The sequence below is a fragment of the Leptonychotes weddellii genome, chromosome 10, assembly GCF_054177405.1.
Source record: "Leptonychotes weddellii isolate Sample4059 chromosome 10, ASM5417740v2, whole genome shotgun sequence".
In the NCBI taxonomy this organism is placed as follows: domain Eukaryota; kingdom Metazoa; phylum Chordata; class Mammalia; order Carnivora; family Phocidae; genus Leptonychotes; species Leptonychotes weddellii.
Genome location: NC_138378.1, coordinates 96,491,752 through 96,510,141, shown reverse-complemented (window position 1 = coordinate 96,510,141; position 18,390 = coordinate 96,491,752). Strand labels below are relative to the sequence as shown.

The 18,390-nt window shown below is 35.3% G+C and overlaps 1 protein-coding gene across 2 annotated transcripts in view; it reads right to left on the bottom strand.

Annotated features, from left to right (window-relative positions):
• The window catches only part of STRN (striatin), a 100,621-nt gene that overhangs the window by 44,383 nt on the left and 37,848 nt on the right, over positions 1-18,390 (bottom strand). For both annotated transcript variants that reach the window (XM_081796914.1, XM_081796915.1), the window contains exons 4-7: positions 13,198-13,276; positions 10,556-10,723; positions 8,056-8,191; positions 2,280-2,415 (exon numbers count right to left, since the gene is read on the bottom strand). In XM_081796914.1, the coding sequence (XP_081653040.1) occupies positions 2,280-2,415; positions 8,056-8,191; positions 10,556-10,723; positions 13,198-13,276 (519 nt within the window). The remainder of the gene's footprint in view (positions 1-2,279; positions 2,416-8,055; positions 8,192-10,555; positions 10,724-13,197; positions 13,277-18,390) is intronic.

Sequence of the window (18,390 nt, the reverse complement as noted above, 5' to 3'; positions counted from 1 at the left end):
CTACTTTCCCAGAAAGATCTAACAATAAAAATGTTAATATTTCAGCAATCAGGTCATATTAATTTAAACTGGGTAGCTTTTGGATCCTACAATGTCTTCAGTTTTTTAAATTAAAAGTTAAGCCTTATTGTAATCTTCATTATACTCACAATGATAGTAATGGAAGATCATGGAAGATGTGTGATAAAATCTATTTACTTGCCAGAAACTAACAAGATTCTTAACCTACGCATATTCACTCCTTTTTTAAGGGGGAAGGGGAAAAATAAATGAAGCACTTAAAATGGTTTAAATGTCCATTCAATTAAACAGGATTTGCAATCTGGTTCTTTTAATTGCTTAAAAGTGAAATTTTCTGACTATGAATAATAAAATCCTAAAAACACACAAGGCTAAACTCCTGGTAAGGAAACCTCTAGTCAACTGAAAGATTCCATTCACTCATATTCAGAAATACCCAGTACACTACTAAAGAGTAAGACAGCTCAAAGGTGGGACCAGTCGCTCATGTTTTCACCAGTAACTTCCTAGGAGGTTAGCTGAAAACGTACACACATGTATCATATAAACTCTGGGCCATGACTCACACTATAAAGCAAAGGAAGTGACACAAGAAACAATGCAGCTGTCTTTGGAGAGAAATGAATCACAAAACCCTTGCAGTAAGACTGGCAATGAAAAAAGCCAACTATTATTTATGCAGATGTATGACTCCTCAGAGAAAGACTTCTGTGTAGACAGTGGATCTAGCTATATTGGTAGAACTGGTGTCTAAAATATCTGAGTAACTTGATAAATAAACTCAGCAGTAACAATACAGAAAAGAGATTTTACTTCAATATCCCCTTGGTTTCCAAACTTTGTTCTGTTGCAAAAAAACAGTAATAATAATTAGTCACTTTATAGCCATTACATATTTCAATGACTAATTATCCTGTATAATAATTACCTTCAGGTATTTGCCACAAAAAAGGAAAAGAAGTGGCATCTTAAGAGTTCCTGAAGGTAAAGCCCCAAGGAAAGCCCCCAATTTAAAACCAGGATAATTACTGATTCTCTAACTCTGTCTTTAAAGAGCATAAAACCGGGCGCCTGGGTGGCTCAGTCATTAAGCGTCTGCCTTCGGCTCAGGTCATGATCCCAGGGTTCTGGGATCGAGTCCCACATCGGGCTCCTTGCTTGGTAGGAAGCCTGCTTCTCCCTCTCCCACTCCCCCTGCTTGTGTTCCTGCTCTCGCTATCTCTCTCTCTGTCAAATAAATAAATAAAAAATTAGAAAAATATATATATATAAATAAAAAATAAATAAATAAAGAGCATAAAACCACAACTAAGGGAGTCCTGGAATTCTTCAACCTCAACAGAAAATTTTCTCTCATTCTCAGTATCTGTCTCTCTCTCTTCCTCACTCATACTACATGTACACACACCTGCTAGGACTGATCACTTTTGAAGAATTCATCACAATCCTACCTTACTGATAGCAACAATTCATTTCCAAACCCAAAGAACAATCTATGCTGTAGAAGTCTTCCCCCAAATACTTGTTTTACCCCGTTAGATGTTTAAAATATTAAATTTGTTTAGAACAATTTGCACCAAAAAATTCTATGCCTTGCACAAACTGGTGAAATCTGCCTACACTGAATAACTATAGGTTTTTTTTGCTGTTTTTTTTTTGAAGATTTTATTCATTTATTTGACAGAGAGAGACACAGCGAGAGAGGAACACAAGCAGGGGGAGTGGGAGAGGGAGAAGCAGGCCTCTCACCGAGCAGGGAGCCCGATGCAGGGCTCGATCCCAGGACCCCGGGACCATGACCCGAGCCGAAGGCAGACGCCCAACGACCGAGCCACCCAGGCACCCCGAATAACTACAGTTTTTTAAATTTATACTTCTTTTGCACAGAAGATGCCAGAGATGAGTCTCTAAAAACTCTTCTATTACATTCTCAAACTCAATTTCCACAAAATCCAGATTTGCAAGTTCTACTATCTAGGCAGGAAACACAGAACATTCTGTATATGGATTCAAATTATTTTCATGGTATATTGCTTATATTAAAAAAAAAAGATAACTAGTTGTACAACTTCCTTTAAACATGCACACACAAATATACACCCTGGATAAAAGGTGTCAACAGTAAAAAGTTCATAGGATGTTCAAAATTTCAACATTATAAGAAATTTACAGTTTCTTCAAGATATTGCCCTCCTGGTAAAATATTAGTTTCTTTTGTTTACTTAACACCTTTGGCTGGAAGCAGTATGTTTCCTTACCCCATTCTGTTCCATCGCCTGCACTTCTAGACTCATTGTCTCCTTCCTCTGATGTAACCAAGAAGTCAAATTCCTTTAGAGCTTCTTTTGTATCTCGATCTTCACTGCTATCAGGTAATGCTTTTTTCCTAACAATCTAATGAAAAAACATGCTAAATTAAAATTTTAGGATATATTATTATTATTATTATTTTTAAAGATTTTATTTATTTATTTGAGAGAGAGAGAATGAGAGACAGAGAGCACGAGAGGGAAGAGGGCAGAGGGAGAAGCAGACCCCCTGCTGAGCAGGGAGCCTGATGCGGGACTCGATCCCGGGACTCCAGGATCATGACCTGAGCCGAAGGCAGTCGCTTAACCAACTGAGCCACCCAGGCGCCCCTGAATTTTAGGATATATTATGAAATTAATTTAAATAAAGGAAAACAGTATCCCTTTATCACTGAATGAGGAAACCCAATTATTGGCTTCTTCAGAAAGTATATCTTTGTCATGTTAAAAGCTATAATACTTAACCAGTTCAATGTAAAACAGGTATCATTTACAAAAGATACATTACACATTTTAAAGTAATAATTTAAACTTTGTTCAAGGATGGCTTGTTTGTTTTGAGTAAGCTAATGAAATCATATATTGAAAACACTGGAATATAAGATAGGTATTTCAATTATAGATAGATGAAAAATGTCCCTGACATACTACTGTACTATGAGAACTACAACCATATTCTCATATTTCTTGGATGCAGTCTGTGCAATGCACAGACATTCTAAACTAACCAAAAAGAGAAACACTTCATAAAATACAAGAGTTTTACAGAATATAACGATGATAAATGTTAACTCTACTACATAATTCCCTTAAAAAATCTAAAATCATAAAAGCTACAAACTCAGAAATAAATGCAAGTCTCAGAAAGTATGGTATTAGAGAAGGAAAAAAGCTTCCCCCAGTACTTCTACTGTTCCAACCTTGCATCAGTTTTCCCTAATAACTCTTTATGTATTCAAATTTTTTCTAAAATACTGATCTTTCCGAGTGGGACCTGACTTAGATTCAATAGCAAATCTGGTAAGGGCTGTTATGTCTTGTTTTATGTATTGAGGAATCTCTCTGGAATCAAAAATCCAGTTGGAGGACTGAAATTTAGGCTTAATGTATGCAGAGATAATTTTTGAGATCTGTATGTCAAAACTCTTTATGAATTATCTTCTTTTTAGTCACCTCCACCACCAGAAGCCCAAAGAAATTAGGATGAATGGTTTGCAGCTTCTTTTGATAAAATGGATTCACTATCTCAGCTTCTCCGGGCCTCAGCTTCTTCACTTCATGCAAATGGAAATAGCATGATCTGATCAAACTTTATCACTGGGTTACTGCGAGTGGATTAAAATTATAAGGGTTCAACAAAGTGATCAATAGGACAGAATACAGAGTCTAGAAACAGACTCTAAGAGATAACAAATACCTGACTTGTATGCCCCTGTTCTCATGCCCATTCCTGGTATTACTTACCAATCACAGCACTTTTCATCTAAGATCAGATACAGCCTCAGAAATCTTTCTCAGTGAAATAGTATGGAAGTTCCTCAAAAAGTTAAAAACAGAGCTACCCTGGGCGCCTGGGTGGCTCAGTTGGTTAAGCGACTGCCTTCGGCTCAGGTCATGATCCTGGAGTCCCGGGATCGAGTCCCGCATCGGGCTCCGTGCTCGGCAGGGAGTCTGCTTCTCCCTCTGACCCTCCCCCCTCTCATGCTATCTCTCTCTCATTCTCTCTCTCAAATAAATAAATGAAATCTTTAAAAAAAAAAAAAAAAAACAGAGCTACCCTACAACCCAGCAATTGCACTAGTAGGTATTTATCCAAAGGATACAAAAATGCTGATTCAAAGGAGCACATGTACCCCAATATTACAGCAGCACTATGAACAACAGCCACATTATGGAAACAGCTCAAAGGTCCATCGACAGATGAATGGATAAAGGAGATGTGGTGTATATATACAATGTAATATTAGTCATCCAAAAAATGAAATCTTGCCATTTGCAACAACATGGATGGAGCTAGAGAGTATAATGATAAGTGAAATAAGTCAGTCAGAGAAAGACAAGTATCACATGATTTCACTCACTTGTGGAATTTAAGAAACAAAACAGATGAATACAGGGGAAGGGAAGGAAAAATAAAATAAGATCAAAACAGAGAGGGAGGCAAACCATAAGAGACTCTTAACTATAGAGAACAAACTGAGTGTTGCTGGAAGAGAGGTAGGTGGGAGGATGGGCAAAATGGGTGATGGGCATTAAGGAGGGCACTTGTTACAATGAGCACTAGGTAGTATATGTAAGCGATGAATCACTAAATTATATTCCTGAAACCAATACCACATTATATATTAACTAACTTGAATTTCAATTAAAAAAAAAAAAATCCTTCTAGTGTAGTACTCCAGGAAGCCACTATCAGAAGAAAGCTGGTGCAGTAGATGAAACCTAATCTGCCTTCACTACCCTGGTATATATAAAAACTGAATAGAAGAAATCAAGGATTCTTTAATGCTGCTAGAATAACTGGTTTAACTATTTAGAGTATTTCCCTAAGACCTAGACATACTTTTATGTTTATAGCATATTCCAATCTCCCATCCAGCACATCAATTAAACAAAAAAGTTTGACATACTGAGTACAGAAATCCCATGCTGAAGGTGTATTCTTTTGTAACTATATGCTAATAGTTTTTTCTAATTTTCTCTGGGCAGCCAAACTAAGGTAGAAAAGTATCTCTGACGAGTTATACCAATAGAAGACGCTGACCTTCATTGTTCCACAAATAAACACACTGCCTAATCCATCTTCTTTCACCCTAGAGGCTTGATTTCTCCCTTCCCCCGACCCTGATGGGACACCAGATATGAATTAGAGCGGCCATCACCCACACCTTGTAGATAGAGATTCTTGTTCTCAATGCCTGATGAAAAGGGCAGGGAAAATACATAAGTATCTGGAACCTTATATTGAAAAACTGAATGTATTTTCAACATTCTAATTACTAAATATGGTAATAAGTCACAAAACTAACTCCTTGGGAAAAAATCTGTTTCTAGGTCTCTCCTCCATATAACCTTATGAATGAAGATATGGCAAGTTGCAGGCCACTGTCTATCAAGTCTCCCACTTAAATAAAAACTCCTGTGTTTTTAATGGTTAGGCATAGAAGAAAAGTGTGGTTGCCAACAGAGAGTAGGATTAGTAAATGGGAAGGGGTGGGGTTTGTTATAATAAGTACATACTACTTTTCCTTACATTCCAGATTCCACTCCACTCCTACCTCTAGTGAGTTTAGAAGTCAACTTAAGAATTAAGGCAAACACAAAAAAGTTATAGGTTGCACAGGGTGCCACAAAGATTAGAAAAAAGGATAGACGGCCACTTTGGTTTTAAAACCATTAGAAGAAATATAACACAAACGGGGATGACACAATAGATTTTAATGACTCTTAATCCCATTCCTTTTCCTCCTGAAGTATCTGAATGTGGAGACTAAATCTTGCTGGTGAAGTTATCCTTCAAACATTTTAAAGTTGATCACTTTTTATACACATGTATAATTTCAAGATCATTATTACACTTAACTAATGATACTATGGTGAGAATGCAAAACAATGATGGTAAAGAAAAATAAGGTGAAGAGGTTGATCATGAAGAAGGAGGAGATAAAGAGGAGAGATATGATCCAGAATATAACCCAAAGAATAATCAAACTCTAAAAGAGGGTAGAGAGCAAGAAGACAGCATATGCAGCTATGCACAAATGATAGTTACTAACAGCCCATGTCTCTATATTTTCTTAGTTGAATCTACCAAACTATTTTGATTAAAGAAATAAAGTAACAGTTTAAAAACCTGTTTGTTTTACTAAACATTTTAACTGCAATAAATCTTTTAAGTCATGCTTACTCATTGCTACACAGAGTTAGACTGTGAAAGTCCTTTTGGTATGTAGCTATTAGCCTGCAGCTGTGAAAATTAATGTAATATATCCTAAAAATTAGCAAAGCTGTTACAAAGAAACCAATTATTTGTTTAGGGATATTTTTTCCTGAAAAACTAAAAGGATTTTTGAGTCCATGCTTAAATGGGGTTAAGTATGTTTATATTAGCTATGCCTTCACTGCTTGGTCACAGAATTGCTAAAATCCGCACTAATTGCAAGACAGGATCTTTATGAATTTGATTACTTAAAAAGAAACCAGGTTATGGTTAGGAATTTCTAGTAAGACCATAGTTAATACTTAAAGCATGATAATCAATTATCATTTACCACTGAGCTATGAATAAAGTATTTTGATGGGAAAATAATATCTCAATGCAATTGGCCCACAGAAATCACAAAGCAGTACAAAACTTCCAAATGAACAGGACAGAGAAAAAGTATCATACAAGTTTAGGCATTTTCTTTTACTACAGTAAATTAAAACATATTCTATTACTACCTGTTTGGATAAGAAAAATTGGGGGTAACTACCTGAAGTTCAAATAATATCCATGGCAAGGCTGTATCAGCAGAATACTACTGCAGAGTGGGTCAGGGAAATAATAATGTGGAAGCACTAATTTGAGAGTCTTTGATGGAAGCAGAGGACATAAAGGAGAGAATTTATACCCAGAAAGCATTTATATCATTTTTCATATATAGCATCTCATTTATTGCTCACAAAATCCTCTGAAGATAAGATGGGTATTTATAATCCCCATTTTACAAACTAAAATACTAAGCCTGAAGGGTAAGAAGCACAGATAACTAGTGACAACTTGGACTTAAACCCAAAGCTTTCAACTCTAGGTCCAGTCGGCTTCACTACCTTGCTTTCTTCCTTACTCTTCTTAAATAAACATGAAAGAGGAAATGTAAACATTTTCCTAGACAAAACAAAGCATGCCCTCATCTATTACTTAAAAAAGAGAGGAGGAGGAGGAGAGGGAGGAAGGAGAGAGAGAAGAGAGGAGAAGGAAGAAAAAGTAAGGAGGAAAAAAGGGAAGGAAAAAAAACAAAAAACCAGGAGGAGCTGAAGGTGACAGAATGGAGAAGAGAAAGGAGAAGAAGCAAGACACCTCTTATTCCAAGAAACTACCATGGGAAAGTCAATAAACCTATAAAGATCTAAACAAAACTACAGAATAACTTTAAACAAGTTTGAAGAAATCTAATGGAACAGTTCTAAAAATTTGTAACATTTGTCTACCAAAGCAACCCAGACAAGAAAGACAAAACTGCACTGATTAGAGGTGATGCCAATCGCCATCAGGTACCATAATGGGTCTGTCAGTTCTACTGTCTTATAGCACCAACAACACTGCTTTGTTATAACACAAACATTTTTACCATATTCACCAGCTCTACTGAACTACTAAAATGCTTAATGAGTTAATAAATCAAAGAGTGAGGACCTTTAAAGATTTTTTAAATTTTTGTAAGTAATCTCTCTACCCAATGTGGGGCTCGAACTCACAACCCTGAGATCAAGAGTCATGTGCTCTATCGACTGAGGCAGCCAGGTGCCCCAGAGAGTAAGGACCTTTTAAGAGAAAGCTGCCATCCTAAAATTATTATTGAATTTAAACTCAATACTAAAAACTCTTAGATGAAATTTCCCCAAATTCATGAAAAAAAGTTAAGGATTTAGGTTGAACCAATCGATTCTTTTTTTAATTTTCTTTCACTTGGATTATTTTTAAAGTAAGCATAATGATCCCTAAAAATATTATCCTACTCACTGTTGAAGTATCAATGATGCTTTTCTCTCTTCCATCAATGTCATCATCTTCATCTTCATCACTGAAATCTGCAGCTGCACTTTCAAGGAATTTGAAATTATCCAGCACGGAGGCAGAATCTGTTAACTCGGATTTTCTGGTTTAGAACATGTACACCTTGCTCAGTTAATTTTTTAAACTCAACATAAGAATTAATCCATATGTTGCACTAACTTCTGTTTACATTGTAACTATGATCCCTCAAATCATATTATGAACTACACTGATTCTTTTTTTTTTTTTTTTAAGATTTTATTTATTTATTTGACAGAGAGAGAGATAGCGAGAGCAGGAACACAAGCAGGGGGAGTGGGAGAGGGAGAAGCAGGCTTCCCGCCGAGCAGGGAGCCCGATGTGGGACTCGATCCCAGGACCCTGGGATCATGACCTGAGCCGAAGGCAGACGCTTAACGACCGAGCCACCCAGGCTCCCTACACTGATTCTTATCCATTATATTTCCATGGATTTTAATTGGCAAAGCACAATAGGAAGTGGTTACTCTTTTAAAAGTACTTTGCAATCATATCTATTTGGGTTAATGTAATATAAAGAACACCCCTCCTGATTCAGTATTCTTTTGATCCAAAAGAACGTTAATGTCTTTCTTTTTAAAAATATTTTTCTTATTACCTCTACTTCTATTTTTCTCTATTCTTTTCCTCTCTGCAACTGTTCCTCTAACATGTGAATTTCTATAACTAAGAAAATAGCTAGTAGATACATCAGTTTTCTCTGATACAATCCTATATTTCTACTGAACAGCTAAGGAGTTGAAAAAAACAAATATACACATAAAGCTACTAAAAATAACTTAAGTCAAACTAATATTACTACGAAACTTGATCCTGTTAATGAATAAACCATTAACTTTTTGAAATGATTGACTTTTCAAATACATAAGATTTTAATTTAGTTTCCTCAAAATAAATTTAGTAAATAATTTCCTAATGGCCAGAATAAGATGATTTCTCTCCAGTTCATTAGGAAATGTTTTAGATAACAAGGTATTTTTTTAAAGAAAATTTAGCCACGACTCTAGACAACATTTCTAAGACAGATTAATCTTAAATTTCAAATCTGCTGAGAGCTATGTTTTTGGTATCTTCCACCCTATTCTCTATCCCTACACAAATGAGACAGATTCGGAATAATACCCTTGTCAGTTCCAAAAGACAGGTCAAGGGCAAAACACAAGACAACTCAAGTGGCCTTTTCTGAACATCTTTATAATGACTTATAATAACCCTGTAGGTAAAACTATAACCAGGAATAAGGCCTACATTGTCTATGCCTACACAAAGAAACAATCTAATCTTATATTTGTATAAATAAGTTAATGTAGTCTTAAATATTAATGAATATATTTAGGAAGGCTCCAGTGACATTTGTTTATAGAAGTTCGTTTATAGGAGTCCGTCCTATTTTTGAACCTTTACCTAAATCCCATAATTTTAGTTAATGTTCCAAATAACAGAAATGATGTTCTCACTAGAAAATGTATAGAGTTCAATTAAAACCATTCTTATAGCCCAAACATGCAGTAAAATGAGGCAAAATAATATTCAGACTTTCACAGAATCTTTGGCTTTTTCTCTCTTTAAGAATCATGCCAAATTTAACCTGAGAAACAAACAGGGTTTTAGAGGGGAGGGGGGAGAGGGGATAGGTTAGCCCGGTGATGGGTATTAAGGAGGGCACGTACTGCATGGAGCACTGGGTGTTATATGAAAACAATGGATCGTGGATCACTACATCAAAAACTAATGATGTACTGTATGGTGATTAACATAACATAATAAAATTAAAAACTACAAAAAAAAAAAAAAAGAATCATGCCAAATTTATTTTCAATAAAGAATGTCCTTAACTACTCATGTTCATTTTAAGCAGAATTACATATAATTGTATGACACGTGATCCAAAAAGCAAAACAAAATATTTCAAACAGCTACTGAATTTTTCACACTTATTCTATCAATTAAAAACATACACTTAAAATAGATATTTTTCAAAGGAAAAGGTGAGTTACAGTATTGTTAAATACACAAATGGCTAAGAAAACATTTACTTCTAAAAAATTTGAGGAATTTATAGGATTTTTAGGTCATCAGGAATGAAATTACATTCTTTTAAGATTTGAACTGAATCTCCTAAAGATGATCTTTTGTGAAGTTCTAATAGTAAGTGACTGAGCTTCAAGATATTAAAATCTGTATTAAACCTATAGATTTCAAGCAAATAAAAATATCTTAAAAATATTCTTAAAATAATCATAAATAACTCTAATCCCTATGGGTTATCTTCTACCAAATGAAATTTCAATTTTTTAATTCAACTTTATAATAAATTATTTCTGTAGCAGTATCTAAAACGCAAGTATCACAAGTGTCAACCATAAACCAAAAATATTTAATAAGCACTAAAATTTTAGCTAAAACGCTTTCTAGACAGAATACTTACCCAATCATTGCCGTCTCTTTAACTTCGGCCTCTGTGCCATTTATAACTGAATCCTGATTTTTGTCATCTTCCCTGTCAGTGACATCACTTGAAAAGCCCAACAAAGCTCGCACTCGTTTAGATTTCACATCTAGAATGGTATCTGTGTAACCCACCTCCTGTAGATACCTGCGTGTGAAGAAGATCCTTACAATTCAGTCATATTGGAATCAGTATTCTATAACTTAATATGTAAATAAAAGTATTTCTTTAAATTCATTGCCTGCGTAAGACTTAACAGTACAGTACTATGCTAGTAAGACGTGCTAATAAATAATCTTCCAGCTGCAGATGGAGCTGTCTCTTGCAGTACCAGCCTCTATGGTCACTGAAAAAAAAATCAAAGAACTATACAATACACCATTCATTACATTTATCATAAGAAGAAGCTGTTCCTTAATATACCTAATAGCACATTCTTTCTTCTAGCCAGCAAACTCACTCTCAGATTCTTACAACAGTAATTATTATAACCAGTGGTTTTTTGTTTTTTTTTTTTTTACACTTCTGATATAGAGAGTTATTGAATCAACTGTTTGAGATCCAGAGAGGATATTTCTAGCATATTTGGTTTCCTCCATGACATACAAGAAGAGTATATTCCAAAGAGTCATTTCTACAGAAAGGAAGCTTTTATCCTGAGACAACTCTAAAATAAAAATAGCCCACAGTTCAACTGTGGATGTGGGATGCCTGTGTGCATGTGGGAGTGTGTGTTACAGAGAGGCAGCAGAAGAGAAGAGAACAGGTTTGTACTGAGAACTAGATCTGGGTCTAAAGCCCATTTCTGCCACTTTCTTCCTGTGTAACTTTAATTCTCCTGAACCTCAGTTTTCTTCCCCCTAAAAGTGACACACCTCGTATAGTGGGTGACATACAGAAGGCACTCAATACCCATTAACAACAAAGATGACTAAAAAAGACCAAAAGGAACATGAAAAAGGCAAAGGTCATTACTAATGTCATTAACAAATGTGACAGACAAATATTAGGCATGAGCCTGTAAGTAAGCAGCAAATCTATGAAATTAAGGAGAAAACAAAGGTGGACAAGATAACCAGTCTGAGGTCAGTTTATTTCAACATCTGGTATTAACAGATTACAGCTCAAAGACATATTTCACAAAGATATATGACCAAAATGGAGTAAGTGTATCTTATCAAATCAAGATACTCATTTTTCAATACTATCTGATATTTAATTTGGACAATAAATGTTTAACTTTCTTGAATTTAATCAGTTCTTACAAACCAACAGGTTTTTCTGTTCTAAACAAATATTTGATATATATCTTTGGCAACAAAATCACATTAGAGATAACTGTTTCAAAAACCGCTCTTTCCATAGGTAAGTTGGCTTTACTAAGTACCTACCTCCTTAATTCATTGATAAAATGTCACCTTTACTTTAAAGAGACAGATGATGAGTCTTTTAAAGTTTTTGAAAACTATCTCAGATTGCTTACTACAGTAACTACTTCTCATAAAAAAGAAAATGAGCACTTTAAAAACACATTTATGAAAGAAAAATGTAATACGGCATATTTAAGACCAAGGTGAGGGCACTAGGAAAACCACTTATTAAATGTTAGTGAATTCTCATTTTTTTCTCATGCTGAATAGATAACAAATACATAAAAGGAGACATTTTAATATTCTCTTCCCATTAGGCAAAAGGAATGGCTGGCACAAATTCACTCTGGAAACCACTGGTGCAGACTACTGACAGGAAACTCAAAAATCCAAAAACAGCTAAGTACATTTCATTTTAATGAAGCACAAGTCAGAATACCAATTTCAAATGTGATATGCAAGGATAAGGCAGTGACCTGGTTAAGTGGGCTATAGCCTACCACCTGACATTTGAACCTCATTCCAGCTTTGTTTCCTCTTTATAGTCTCAAATACACATTTTATAGGAGAAACTACATGGTAGTGCAGTATTTGCAAATTTGAGAAATTAAAAAAGTTCTTCAATCTATTTAAAATAGGAAATTTAAAAACATAACACAAAATTACATCTAAATATTGATTAGACTTACATTAAGACATACCTATGTTCAGGTATAAAAGATGCAAAAAGTAACTTTAAGGGTATAGAATTCTTTTAAAAAAAAATATTTTATTTATTTGAGAGAGAGAGAGAAAGCAGAAGCAGGGGGAGGGGTAGAGGGAGAAGCAGACTCCCCGCTAAGCAGGGAGCCCAATGTGGGGCTCGATCCCAGGATCCTGGGATCATGACCTAAGTGGAAGGCAGGTGCTTAACGACTGAGCCACCCAGGTGCCCCTAGAATTCTTTCAAATGTAAACATAAGTGTATATTAAAATTTAGAAGCTTAAAGGTATACTCTTTAAGTTAAAATTATAAAAAGAGAATTTATTCTTGGTTAATTCTTATTAATATTTAATGAAAAATAAAACCTACCACAGGGGAAAAAATGTTTACTATGAAAAAGGAACAATAACTCAATTAAGCTTTTTCACAGCAGCAGTCTAATAATAAAAGAGAGAAAATTATTCTGAGTTGAAAATGCAAAAAAAATATATATATATATGTATCCTGATGAAAACATACTTTTCTTTGTTTGACCACGGGATACTTACTGTCTGAGTAGTTGTCGACCTTGTTTCCACATTAACTGGCTGTTTTGCTGTGGCTGTACCTCTGTTTCATTACCTTCATCTGGAAAACATTAAATCATAATAAAAGTGCCTTGTTTTATTCATTAGAGGGCATCTCAATTCATAAAATATGTCCAATAAAAATTTATAAGATTAAGAATATGCAAACTACACTGTAAGGTATGTTTTAGGACAATGTACACTGTTTTTTATATCTAATTTCCGTAACAAAAATAATATAGATTCATGATTGCTACTAGATTCCCCTGAGCGTAGCAGAACTTAAATAAAGACATTTTCCCAATCTCTAGTAGCCTGAGAATTTTCGTCCAGGACAAAGACCTATTCAAATCAAGTCACACAATAAGAGTCAAATGAAAGTATTATGGAGCACCACATCAGAGCTAGAACAAAGCACTCAGGAATGATGACAGAAAAGCCAGTTTGGTAAAGAGTAGATAGGGAAGAAATAACTTCAATCCAAATCTGTTTCCTTCACTAGTTATTAAATGAAAACTTCAAATATTCTTTTGAAGACATTCTTTGAATGAAAACCACCTAAGTCTTGTAAAGCTTAAATTCATCATTTGGTAGAAAGTGAACTCTTTCAAGAGGATAGTAAAATAAAAAGAGCCTTCTCTGTGCTAAATCTGGACTACGGAATTTCCAAACTATACTCTAATTTTAAAAATACAAAAAATTTCACACTTTCTATCAGCCCTTGATCAAACTATAAGAAACTGTGATCTTTTACAGGGTTTTATTCACATGGAGATGTAAGAGAGACTGGGAAAATTTGTTTTACGATATTGATGTTAAGCATTTACTGTGTTCCAGATGCTGTGTTAAAAACACATTCATTATCTCTTTTAATCTTTACAACCTCAAAAGATAGGTGTTATTACCAACCCTATTTTAAAGATGAAAAAGATGAGTTTTACAAGTTAACTGTATGATTTCCAAGTTAGAAACACAGTTGTAAGTGCTGAAATCACATCTGACTCCAGAGCTCATGTATTTACAGAAATATGTAAATAAGAATGAGATCTTCCATTTTCATTTTTCTCCTACATTGATTAGGCCAAGCTCTGTGATATACCAAAGAAACAGCAGTAGACCAGACTGTGGCAGGAGGATTAAGTTACCTCAACAAGGTAGATTACTTTGGGATGATCTCAGAAGGCATATAGTTTAAAAAAGGGGCAAAAATAATGTCCCCATACTAAGGAAAAACAACACACATCTGGTTTCCATTGACCCACAAATTCAGGAACTATGGTTCACAAATGGTTCCACAAATTCAGGAATATACTAAGGTATGTTCTAATATTTCTTAAGTCAAGTAAGCTATACTTGCCAAGTAAGAATACTTACACTGGCATTTCAAAAGACTAAAAATTTCATATGTGAAGGAACTTTTGAGGTCATCTAATTTCCCATCAGTATAGGCTTCTCTATTCCACCCTCAGATATACTCAACTGCCTTTGCCTACTTTGGAAGCTAGTGATGTTACCAAAGCACAACACATACACTCAGTGGAATACTACTTACAAGGAATGAACTATTGATACACACCAACATGAATGAATCTCAAATGCATTATGCTAAATGAGAAAAGCTAGAATCAGAAGGCTATATTCTGTATGATTCTCGAATTCATATGACTTTCTGGAAAAGGCAAAACTATAGGAACATAAAACAGATGAGTGGCTGCCAGGGGATTAGACCGGGGACAAAGGGGTTGACTACAAAGGGTAGTAGTAACGAAACTATATGTGTTTGTGAAAATACTAAAAAGGTGAATTTTACTTATGTAAATGATACCTTAATAAAAAATAAATTAAACCAAACCAAATAAGAATGCATCTTCACCCTCTTTAAAAAAGTGTATCCATGTACTGAGATAAAATCTGACTCCCTGGGTAACATGTTTTAAAAAAAAGTCTGAAGTTAAAAGAGAAAAAAAACTTTTGTACATGTGAACTTGATTTTCCCCACATTTCCATATTCAAGCTAAAATTCACAGTTCTCTCAATCAACTATCAGATTCACTCTCACCTTATCAAGTTTAAAAAAAATGACATCATACGAAAGTGAGGATTTTAAAGTGGTAAGAGTTGAATTGCTTGGCAATATAAAAGTAGTTGACTGGTACTTCCAGTCAAGTTAGAGTAACAGGAACCCAATTTACCCTCCTGCTTGAAACAACTATAAAACAAAATAGATGAAATCATGGTTAAGACCTGATTTCAGGCAACAAAGGACAATGATCCCTGAGAGAAAGGAAACACACAGTGAGCCCTGTGATTTTTCCAGCTTACTGCCTTGACAGAGTTTCTACATTGTGGCATAGGGAGGGGAACAAAAACAGTATCTGAAGGGGGCGCCTGGGTGGCTCAGTCATTAAGCGTCTGCCTTTGGCTCAGGTCATGATCCCAGGGTCCTGGGATCAAGCCCCGCATCGGGCTCCCTGCTCTGCGGGAGGCCTGCTTCTCCCTCTCCCACTCCCCCTGCTTGTGTTCCCTCTCTCGCTGTGTCTCTCTCTCTCTAATAAATAAATAAAATCTTAAAAAAAAAAAAATATCTGAGGAAAGAATAGCTGAAAAGTTGTATATTTCATGAAAACTCTAAATCCACAGATCCAAGAGACTCAATGAACCCCAAGCACAAGAAACATTGGGGGGCGGGGGTCACCTGGGGACTACATCGAAGCACATCATAATGAAATTGCTTAAAACCAATGACAAAAAGAAAAATCTTAAAAGTGCCAGAGAAAAAGGTCACATTCTGCATACAGAAGAACAGAGATAAGTTTGATATACGATATCTCATCAGAAACAATGCAAGCAAGCAAAAGAAAGACTTTTTCAGACACACAAAAGCTGAAAGAACTCATTGGCAGCAGCCCATATTACAGGATATGTAAAAGTCCTTGAGGCAGATGGACTATGACACCAGAAAATACGGATCCACACAAAGAATGATGAGCACTGGAAATATATACTTTTTATATTATTTAAATCTCTTTAAAAGAGAACTAACAAAAATAATAATATAGTGTGTGACTTATAATAGAAGCAAAATATGTGAAAACAACTGCCAAAGAGAGACATAGAAATCCATAGTTACAAGGCTCTCATACTGTAAGAAGTGGTATATTGTCACTTAAAGACAGACTGCGGTTAAGTTAAAAAAAAAAAAAAAGTATACCACCAAAATAGCAAAGAGTTACAGCTAATAAGTCAACAAGAGATAAAATAGAATGATTAAAAAAAAAAAAACTAGATTATCCCAAAGAAATCCATGAGAGGAAAAGGGATCAAAGAACAGACTGAACAAACAGAAAACAAACAGCAAAGGGGGTAGCTTTAAATCTAACCATACCATTAGTCACATTAAATATAAATGGTCTAAACATCTCGATTAAAAGAATTTGTCACTCTGTATAAAAATATTCTATTTTTAATATGTACCTGGCTTCTAATATTAAATAAAAGAAGCTAAAATATGGAAGATAAATAAATTTTAACATAACCTGGGGTAAAATTTCCTAAGGTAGAAATGTAAAGGTTTGGATACAGAACAAAATGGGGGGGGGGCAGTCAGAAGGGAAACTAATTTTATTGTGAAAAATGTCTCAGAAAAAGTCTGGATTATCAGTTTAAAAAAATACATATTGTAAATGGATAAAGAGCAAAGACTAGAAGAATTCCTGCTTCTTTAAAGTTTACCCTGTTTGGATACACCACCTTCTACCCTCTCCTAGTCACTGTCCTCATCACTGTCACCCACAAATCCCTCAGTAACACTCGGAACTAGGCTTACATGCTTCCTCTGCAACCAAACGTTTACCTCATCTTGAGCGAAGTTAATATTCATGTGGGTGATCCACTTCAGCCTCCCCACAACCACCACCCTCTCTAGCTGTCATACCTTAGATATTGTCGTTATGAAGAACAGACGCAGATGCAAACTCCCTCTCTGAGCGTATTTTTCAGACTCATATTCCCACCTCACTAGTTCTTTCATTTAACTGGGACCTTAGACCAGGGGCCAGCAAATTACAACCTGCAAGTCAAATGTGGCCTGCTGTACTCATTCATTTGTGTGTTGTGGCTAATTTATGTTAGAATGTCAGAGCTGAGTAGCTGCAACAGAGAACATATGGCCTAAAAAGCCCAAATATTATTATCTGGCGCTTTACAGTAGAAGTTTGCTGGCCTACTCCAGTCCATAGCCTATCCCCTCACTTCTACCCATTTAGCCTCCTTTTGTCTTCACTTCCTTTCCTCTCTAGTTTTAGTTCACAGTCTATCACTTCAATTATTCTTTAGTCTATGTCCTCAAATTTCTTGTCCCTTTGGTCTCTCCATGAATTCAATGAATTCAACTATGAACTATTTCCATTCTATTTAATTTTTGTCCAAGCTGTCAAGTATGCAAACCAATGCATCTATATAAACTCATGATCACAACTGTCAACTGGACCCTTAGCTTTTCTCAATCCTACTATTTATTATCAGTTTGCCCTCCTGCTCATTATTATTTTAAACCTTCTCTACTTTTCTTAAACCTATCATACATTCTTAGCAGGTAATCCAGTCTTACACATAAAGCTATCATATTAAATACCCACCACCAAAGTGAAACCCAAACCTACAAATCCATCACCTAACTTCTACATTCTTTCTTGGGAACAATAAAAGACATGCTCCTCCCACCATTCTCCAGCTAATTAAGAATCCAATCTCTGTGCTTCTTCAGATACCTTCCCATTCTGAATATGTCTTCTCTCTCCTTTTTATTTGCTCCTCCTCTAAGAAAGACATCACACACACACACACACACACACACACACACACACTTTCCTTGACCCCATGTACCCTTTCAGCTATCCCTCTCTTCCACCTTCACAATCTAAGCTTCCTGACTTACAGGTAACTGCAGTTAGTCTTCATTTTCCACTCATGTCTTTGTTTCTACCCTTACCTTTCTCCTAAAACTGCCCACAGTAATGACCCATGTGTCACTAAATCTTTTTTTTAATTATTATGTTAATCACCATACATTACATCATTAGTTTTTGGTGTAGTGTTCCATGATTCATTGTTTGCGTATAACACCCAGTGCTCCATGCAGAACGTGCCCTCTTTAATACCCATCACCAGGCTAAC